Source organism: Sceloporus undulatus, chromosome 4 (assembly GCF_019175285.1).
Source record: "Sceloporus undulatus isolate JIND9_A2432 ecotype Alabama chromosome 4, SceUnd_v1.1, whole genome shotgun sequence".
NCBI lineage: Eukaryota > Metazoa > Chordata > Lepidosauria > Squamata > Phrynosomatidae > Sceloporus > Sceloporus undulatus.
The window spans coordinates 109,759,123-109,769,172 of NC_056525.1; the positions used below are offsets into that span (position 1 = coordinate 109,759,123).

Genomic DNA, 10,050 nt, shown 5'->3' on the forward strand with positions numbered 1-10,050 from the left:
TGAGAATTCCTAATAGAGGGTCTAAGAATTCCGAATAGCATGTCCACTATTCAGCTCTCCATTTATTAGTAAACTGAGCAAAACAATTGTGCTATATAAACACTACCAATAACCCGATTAATTGTACAATGAGGTGGGTACAAAGGATTGGATTGGGAAAGGTTACTATATGTTGTTCACAAATAAGTGTAACGAAGCCACAATAGCTTTGCTAATTTTTTTAAATAAAAAAAAACCTTTTTCTGTTGTGATCCTGAGTACTGTCCCCACCAGCTCCTGCTGCAAATAGACACCACACTCTCTCTTTCCCCAGCCTGTCTAATGCTAAGGGATTCTGGGAGTTATAGTCCATCAACATCTGGAAGGCCACACATTCTCCATCTTTGCTATGAAGCATGTAGGCTCATAACATCTGTGCAGACCAAAAAGAAATCTAAAATACAAATGACAGTGCAATCCTAAACTCTTCTCCATGAACTTACATTGGTTTTGTGTTGAAATCAATGTCAGCAAAACATGGCAATTAAATCTGGAGGTGGTCAATTCTATTACACTGAATGTTGTGTCTGACAGATCCCTAAATTAGTGTGGAAAATTAAAGAATATTGTATGATATTACTAAGATATTAATTTTTCTGTTGCAGTTTAAAGAGCAAATACTGGGTAAATGAGCAAAGGTAGGAAACTTGCATCTTGTATATTCTCTGTTGAATGTTGAAAATGAATGAGATTTGCTTTTAAATGAACAGCAGAAAGCATGATACAACTAATTAAGCACTATCTGCATGTGATGGACTATGTATAGCTGGTTTGAAGGCAACATTTGTTTAGTTTAAATACACTGTTTACAACACTTGAGGAAATGAATATAATTTGAGTAGAGTAAACTTACAGTTTTGTCCTTCAGTTACCAGTGTCTGCCAAGCATCATAGCTAGTCATCACAGCAGGTTCTGGCAGTTGAGGTACAAAAAAAAGTAATGTTTTCAAGCTCTTATGGTAGATGTCTACCTTCTTTCAGTTAATACTACTTTTATTCTTAAGGGATATTTTACCATGTTGATCATCTATTTAAAAGAGATACAGGCCTGACCAGGTGGGCTTCATGCCAGGCAGGCAACTGGCAGACCCGGTCCACAGAGTATTACACATTCTAAACCATGTCAAACAATCAAAAATACCTTTGGCTCTCCTGTCACTCAGTGCCTTAAAAGCCTTCAACCGAATGGAATATCCGTATCTTTTTATTATATTGAACAAAATGAATTTCGGCCACAGATGTATTGAAGCATTGTGCCATATCTGTTACAGCTCAGAAGCAACAGTTGTAGTTAATGGGTATGACTAGGGGAACTAGACAAGGGTGCCCACTGTCACCCCTCCTATTTGCCCTAATGTTTGAATCCCTAGCAAATCTTATCAGATCTCAAACCAACATAACTGGTTTCAATATTAATGGCCAGCATCACAAGTCTGCCCTTTATGCGGATGATGTGTTAATTTTTCTGACCAACTTAGAAACATAATTTCCCCCACTGAAAGAGTCATTTGAAGTGTTTGGCAAATTTTCAGGTTTCTGAATTAATTTGGCAAATCTACTATGATGACCTTGATGATCACACCAACATCAACAACATTGGTAATGCCTCATGAATTTATGCATTGATTAGTCCATCAGATTTTACTTATCTGGGAATAATCATAACTAAAGACACTCAGCAACTTATACTCAGGAATTACAACCCATCTACCAAGTGGATGTCACAAAAATTGAAAGTATGGAAATCACTAAAACTTTCCATTCTAGGCCTAATTGCTCTAGTCAAAATGTTCTTGCTTCCCGCTGGTTATTCCTATTTTAAAACATCCCGTTGAACCCCTCTGCTTCCAGACTTACAAAATGGCAGTCAGCAATTAACTTGCCTTCCATGCCTTCCAGTTAAGCCAAATTGTACAATTGATCAAGGATGATGAATCCATGAAATGGGTTAGCTTGGAACTTGGCAAAATAAGTTCAATGGAAGTTTTTCCCCCTCCACAATCAGACCACAAAACACAAGCTCAAAGCAGGTGTCAATCCCTTTCTTCATAATTCTCTCACAATTTGAAATAAATGGAGGCATGTCCTTGCTCCTGATCTTTCCCCTTTGAAACCTTTTTTCTTACACCCAAACTTTCCAAGAGCTGGTCAGTTCCTCCCTGATAGAACATGGAAGCAGGGGGACATTTATTATATTGTTGATTTATTTGCAAACAGAAAACCTAAATCTCTTGATATGTTAAAGATGTCCTTCCAATCTGGTTCCAAATGCACCAACTCACCTCCTTCATATTGAGCCTAGGCTCAACAGGGCAATTTTTATGGCCACTCACCCAATATGAGACCTTTTGTTTAAAAAACTACAGCCCAGACTATGGGAATTGCAGCATGTATATACAGTCACTTGCTGGAATTCATATACAGAAAGGGCCAGTCTGTCCATTCATTCTGGCAATCGGAATTGAAGTTATCGATACCGGAATTCACATGGACACGTATTAGGTCCGCGACCCCATTTAAATCCAGATCAGCATCCACAAAGAAAAACTTTCTAAAAACTTTATATAGATGGTAATGGTACGGAGCCTCCCAACAGGCTGCTGGAGAGGGTGCAAGGAACCAGGCTCCTATATTCACATGTGGGTTGAATGCCCCAAGGTACAAGAGTTCTGGCAACTTGTTCTACACCAGATCTCCTGTATCGCACACCAGACTTTATATTTTTGTCCTGCGTTGATTCTACTTTCAGTATTTGTCAACAGAAATGCCACACTTAAACATAGAAAGCTGATTTTTTTTATCATGGCTGCAAGATTGGAGGTGGCCAAATATTGGAAGCATGGGAATTTGTCTATTGAAGATTGGTAGGAAAGGGTATGGATTGTGTGATTGATTAATGAAAAATCTTTCCAACACAATGAGACTTTGTAATGGTCATTTAAAGCATGACATGTTTTATGAGGTCTGGATGCTTTTCATTGACTATGTAAATAATCCTTCACACCACCTCCAACCTCCAGATTCTCACAACAACTTCTGGAAGGACACTTTACAACTTAACACATTTGATGGGTCACACTGGTGAAACCCTGCAGACCAATGATCATTGAGCAACATCACACCCTGTGGTTATTGTTTTATTTGTTCTTGTATCTTCCATTTTCCTTTTATCACTTCCTTAATTGCACTGTAATATTTTACTGTTTTATAAAGATTTGAAAATCAATAAAAATAATTGTTAAAAAAGAGAGAGATGTAGGTGGGCTCCTGTGATGATCTTTTGTTCTTGTGTTTAGATATGGAGGAATTTCTGTTGGAGGAAAGCTCCCAGTCCTTCATGTCACTGGAGAACAAATTGTTAATGTCCTGAGAGATCTTGGTCAAATGATGAACATAACAGGGGTAAGTAAGGATTGTTGTGTGTCCTGTTTCCCACTCAATCCCCTAGTGGTCTGAACAAATTTAAGCATCTTTGTTCATGTCTGTAGCACTGAAATATGTATAAATATTTAATATTGGTTTACTTTCTGTTATGTAGGGTGAAGCAACAATGGCTGTCTCTAAGGAAATGTCAAACTTTCTTAAATACATGGAAACTGAAGACAACATAAAGGTACAATTGCCCCTTCATTGTTGCAGGGGATTCATTCCAGAACCCCCCGTGAAATGGGAAATCGCTTATATTCAAACCCCTTTGACTTGAATGTCCTCTCTTCTTCTTGCAGGTGTGGTTTAACAACAAAGGCTGGCATGCTATGGTCAGTTTTCTCAACATAGCCAGTAATGCAATCCTGAGAGCCAATCTGAAGCAAGGCAAAGATCCTGAAGAATATGGCATAACAGCTATCAACCACCCACTGAACCTTACCAAGGAGCAGCTCTCTGAGGTCACAGTGTAAGTAACACATATTACCTGTTCTATTTGCCTCCCTCATTTTTGGGCTGGTCTGGGCAGAGTGGAGTGGAAAGAGGGAACACACCCATAAGCAAGCTAAAAACTTCTAACTTCAGAGGTTGCTGGAATTCAACTCTCAACAGTCTCATCCACCACAATCTGGTGGCCACACATTGGACATCCCTACCTTAGCCTAGGATTAGTGCAAAAAGCAAGTTAATCCCCAGTTACTCTGAGCAGATAACGTGTCCTTCTATTTAGCTATAGTTGTGAACAGAATACAAAGATGCCTTGCAAAAATAGAAGGAAAACCCCCAATAGCCACTCAGTTTTTGGAAAGCAACTGCTGCCTTTTCCAGGAGAGTGTGGGGGGGGGGTTGGACTGAGAGTGCAGAGGATGAGAATTTAACATTTACCTCTCTATTGAACACACACACACACACACACACACACACACACACACACACACGAGCTGCTATTTGCTTGTCTTCAGAGCAGATAACAATGGGAGGGGATCATTCACAGCATAAAAGGATGTGAAAAAAAGAGTTACCATAAATCCCTTCTCTGAGAATTACAGCCTGACCTTTATCAGTGTTCCTTGCCACTCCTTTTACTAACGAAAGTGTCCAGTGCTAAGAACTTAATGTAACATGTAGCTTGAACCTCACATTAAAGTCATCATTAAGCGGTCTCTAATCGTAAAAAAGGCAAACAGTGGTGAAAGGAATATATGGATGAATACAGAATGATTAATTGCACTTAGCTTCTATCAAAATCAATGGAACTAATCTGCTATGAGTGAGATCTTACACTTTTCGTTACACTTACACATTCCAATTTACAGTGGTTACTTTGAGCTCTAATATGCAAATATTAATAATATTATCGAGCCTACATGGTGTAATGGTTTGAGTGTTAGACCTAGGACTCTTGGAGCCCAGGGTTCAAATCCCTGTTCAACCATGGAAACCCACTTTGGCAATTCACTCTCTGCCACTCAAAGTAAGGCAATAGCAAACTCCCTCTGAACAAATCTTGCAATGGAAACCCTATGATGGATTCATCTTAGGGTCACCATAAGTCAGAAATGACTTGAAGGCACATGACCAGCATCACAACAGCAGCAAGCAAACAAACAGTATCAAGAAAAAATAATATTTCATAAGATATTTCAGTTGCTGACGTTGTGCCATCTTCTGTTGGGAATGCTGGAATTCATTATTTCCTATTCTGGAAGTGCACTTCAGTCCATGATAGATCTGAAATTATAGCTAGCTCCTCAAACTAAAACACATCAAACATGGCAAATCAAGTCTTCCCAAAGATTAGCTTCTATTTCTGCTGAAATTGTTCCTCTAGATCTGTGGTTCCCATCCTTTTTTATGCCCCACACTTATAGGAAATGTTTGATTAATGTTCCCACACCCTTTAAAACTAATATCACATTTGAAGATTAACCATTCTAATTTCTAAACCACAAATTAAACATATAATTGTGCGAGTGAACAAACTGAACTTTAAAAAAATAAGCTTTTAACTTAGTGTATAAAGTGCCAATCTAAACTGAGCAATTAAATTCTAACTTATTCAGAAAATATTGTAAATACTGTAAATTGTAAAATTATCTTCTTTTATATACTAAAGACTATTTATGCAATACAACCACATACTACCACTTCTCAGGGCACACTGGGAGAGGACAAAAACCACCCTTTGTCACACCCCCTGAATTTTCATCTCGTACCCCTTGGGCATTCAGGCATCCCAAGTTGGGACCCCTGCTCTGCATAAAATGTTCATTGGCTGTCCCTAAACTTTTTTTCCTCCATTTCAGACTGACCACTTCAGTAGATGCTGTTGTTTCCATCTGCGTGATTTTTGCCATGTCGTTCATCCCAGCAAGCTTTGTTTTGTTTCTAATTCAAGAACGTGTGACGAAAGCCAAGCATCTTCACTTTGTCAGTGGTGTGAGCCCTTTTGTTTATTGGTTCACCAATTTCCTTTGGGACATTGTGAGTAATTTTTGCAAGTGAGCTAATAAAATATAGGGGAGGGTCATTGGTCAGTGGTAGTTCACCTGCTGTGGATGCAGAAGGTCCCTGCCTCAGCCCCTGTCATCTTCAGGTAGGAGTGGTGAGTCTTGGGAAACCTCTGCCAGACAGCGTACACAATATTAAGCTATGTGGACCCAATGTGTGGCTCAGTATAAGGTAGCTTCCTATCTTGTAGAGACCAGAGCTTGGAAAAGTTCCTGTTTGGACTGCAACTCCCAGAATCCCCTTAACCAATTAGCCAATTTGCCAAGCTCTGGTAGGGACATAGGTTCGATACATTGGGCAGGGATCATACAAGTCCTGTCGAGTACTGTTGTAAAGCCTTGCCATAATAGCTTGTTCTAGCTGTTTCCTCAAAATTTTGCAAGCATTGAAACAAATCCCAATTTGTATGTCACACGTTCTGTATTGAAGTGGTATAACCATCCTTTCAAAACATCAAGTTTGGATGTCCTTTACATAGATATGCTGAACATATGAAGCTGGCTTACACTGAATCAGACCTTTCAAGTGAATCCATCAGATAAGATCTATTGAAATAAATGAGACGATTAGTCATGGTTATCTTAAATTGCATTTATTTTAGTGAGCATTTTCTAAGTATGACTATGAGTGTATTTAAACCACACTGTTGCAGCAGTTTGTGGAATTTAAATTGTCATGTTTCCATTTTATGGAATCTTGGGATTTCTAGTTTAGTGAAGTACTTGGACTTCTCTGATAGCAATGTCAGCAGATTCCCTTGAATACTGCACTGTAAAATTACTATATTGCTGGGAAATACTGGAAAAACAGGTACAGATTTTAGTTCAAAGTGACTTCAGGATTTTAAAAATGGGCTTTCCTTCTCTCTTCCTCTTCTCTCCCACCATCTTAGTTGAATTATACTGTGAGTGCTGGCCTGGTAGTGGCAATATTCATTGGTTTCAAAAAGAAAGCCTATATCTCACCCACCAACCTTCCTGCATTTGTTACATTGCTACTTTTATATGGGTAAGTCATGTATGTATTACACTAATTCTTAGCAAGGTCATTATGAAGACAGTGTGAACAACATGTTCAGGATGTTGATATGCTTTGTATTCAGTAGGCACCTTCATTCAAAAAGATAAAGTCAAGGATATTAAATTTTCATGTGCTAGTTAACTCCCAATAAGAAAGTAATTTCCAGGGTATTCTTTGTAGGAATTGAAGTGTTCAGGAAAAATTGATCCAACATGAACAGATTTTTCTTTACAACAGTTTAAATTCTATTTGCAAGTAATCAACCAATAGGCACTAAGAGAAAAAGTGATTCTTCTACACTGTATCTATATTATACAAATACAATATAGCCAAAATAATTTTCACCTAGTTAATTACTGTCGATACAATAATTCGTATATTTACTGACCTACTGTGTCTGAAAAAAGAATTAAAATAGGACTTTTATGTGCAGATGGGCCATAATTCCTCTGATGTACCCAGCATCCTGCTTCTTTAGCATCCCCAGCACTGCCTATGTTGCCTTGTCTTGCATCAACCTCTTCATTGGTATCAACAGTAGTGCCATTACTTTTATCCTGGAGCTTTTTGAAAACAACCTGGTGAGTGACCTCTCTCTATAGACTTTATTGTAACAAGGAGAGTGTGGTGCTTTTATCCACAATGCAGAGAAGAGTACCTGCGGATATGTTCCCCAGTGAGATTTATGACAGAGTTTGGCAGGTATGGTTTCTGAAAAGAAAAGTGTCAGAACTCATTTGAGATGCATGAATTTCTCATTTGTGGCCTTGGGGCCCCAGCACAAAAGATTTTGAAATCCTAGAGATTATAAATGGGTGCAGCAAAAGGAAGAAGTCCTTTGAGAGGTCCCCTGATTTTCCCTTTCTTCAGTGGCACTGCAAGTAAAGGCTTCTCTGCCAGCTCAACTTCTTGTTTTGCATAGCTATCACCCCCTCAGATTTCACTTAATAACCATAATAAAGGGTTCTGGGAAGGAAGAGTGCCCCAACTTCAAACATTCTCTTCATTTTTCAAGGATACTGACATAATGAGGTAATAGTAACCTAAGTATTTTTGTCTCTTGCAGCCTCTGCTGAAATTCAATAAAACCTTGAAAAGTATCCTGTTAGTCTTTCCTCATTTCTGTCTGGGCCGTGGACTCATTGACCTAGCCATGAACCAAGCAGTGACTGACGTATATGCTCGGTTTGGTAAGTACAAAAGAAAGTGGGGTTGTTCTTGTGGCTAAGTGTAATTTTGTGCCTTGGGTTTGCCTTGCCAATACTTTCCTGACACCCTGGAGGATGAGTCTGCCTTTCCTCCTTTCAGGTTACAGATGCAGGTATACTCAGGCCAATAGGCAAAGTAAATATAGCTTTAGATTTATATGTTCACTTATATGTTCTTATATGGTAAACTAAAGTACATTTCCCTGACATTGTCAGTGGTAAGGCTATTTAATAACTTTTATGTTTATAAATTGCACATATATCCCTGCTTTTCTTCAAGTGAGCTCAAGATGGCTACATTGGTCTTCTCCTCCCCAGGTAAAACAATATCCCTGTGGGATAGATCAGGCTGACAGAGAAAGTGACCGGCATAAAGCCACACCTGAGTTTCACGCCACAGGTGACCCCTGAACCTGGATCTTCTAAGTGCCAATCTAACACTTTAATCACTATGCAACGCTGGCTCTCAAGCCCCCATCCCTCCTGAATTGTTGCATATTATAATACCAGTATGCACTGAATGTGCCATAGTACAAAATGCCACATAGATTTAAAGCACCAACAATATAGATTGCTGAGAGAAGTCCAGACTTTTCTTGAACATGTTAATTTTGATATGGTGAAACTTGATTATGGCAAAACATCTGATTTCTGAAGCTATGTGGTGGAGAAACAAATTTGCCTCCTCATTTTCCATTTGCAAATCTCTACCCAGAGACTTGTTCAAGCAGAGTGACTGCATATGTGGCTGGCATTGCAAAGGCAGACTCTGTCCAAAGTTTAGAATCATTTTAGGGAGCAAAATGTTGGTGAACATTTTAAATAAATTGGAGCATTTAGTCTCCATGAATGAATGCCTGAAGAAGACCCCCAACAAGAGTCTTTCTACTCAGGTGCATTGAGGAAATGTGATATACAGCCTCTGCAATGTATACAGGGAGTGTTTTACATTATACCTCTAGGGAGTGGAAACACTCACCGTAGATACTGTTTTCAATGAAGCATATATTTTTAGTGTATACTAATATAGTCAGCCCTCCATATCCAAAGTTGCTGTATCCAACCTTTCATGGCTTGAAAATATTAAAAAATATTCCAAAAAGCAAACCTTGGTTTTGCCATTTTATATAAACGACAACATTTTACCATGTCATTATATATAACAGCACTTGAGCATCCACAGATTTTGGCATCCACAGGGGGAGGGGGTCAGTCCTGGAACCAAATCACAGCAGATACCAAAGGCTCGCAGTACTGTATGAATATTTTTATCTAATTGGAATTTGGCTAATTGTGCTTGTGAATATTCATCTTTTTTTACACTGACATTTTCCTTGCCTCTCCACTTTCTTTTGTCTCTTCTAAATCAAAATTGTATTGGAAACTACTTAGATCAGAGGCCATTCTTTGTCTGCCTGTCTGTCTGTCTGCATCTCCCGCCCTCTCTCCCTCCATCCTCTACTTAGAGTGGCTCCTAAAATGTTGGTGAAATAAATACTAGGCACTTGCTTATACTTAATTCAGGTCTTCCAAACAATCTTCTGTGTCATTAATTTCTGTGTTTGATACAGCATGGTTGAGTTGGTTTAAAATGTGCATCATGAAGCATCCTTATGAATGGCTTTGGGAACCTGTGTAGGAGTTCCTTGGTAATGAAGTCAATTATTTTAGTAGCTTTTGTTTAGAGAAGCAAAGCTTTACTCAGGTAGTAATTAAGAACGGTTTTGGTTGGTTTCATCCCAAAGGAGAAGAGCGTGTCTTGAATCCGTTTCACTGGGATTTTGCTGGAAAAAACATGGTTGCCTTGGCAGTGCAGGGTGTTGCATATTTTGTTCTGAATCTTCTG

The 10,050-nt window shown here is 38.8% G+C and overlaps 1 protein-coding gene across 1 annotated transcript in view; it reads left to right on the forward strand.

The window, feature by feature from the left end:
- ABCA4 (ATP binding cassette subfamily A member 4) overlaps positions 1-10,050 on the forward strand; it is a 121,624-nt gene that overhangs the window by 99,684 nt on the left and 11,890 nt on the right. Inside the window, 9 exon segments of the mRNA XM_042463556.1 lie at positions 645-677; positions 3,336-3,441; positions 3,578-3,652; positions 3,765-3,934; positions 5,772-5,949; positions 6,869-6,984; positions 7,430-7,577; positions 8,063-8,186; positions 9,950-10,050. Of these exon segments, the coding sequence (XP_042319490.1) occupies positions 645-677; positions 3,336-3,441; positions 3,578-3,652; positions 3,765-3,934; positions 5,772-5,949; positions 6,869-6,984; positions 7,430-7,577; positions 8,063-8,186; positions 9,950-10,050 (1,051 nt within the window).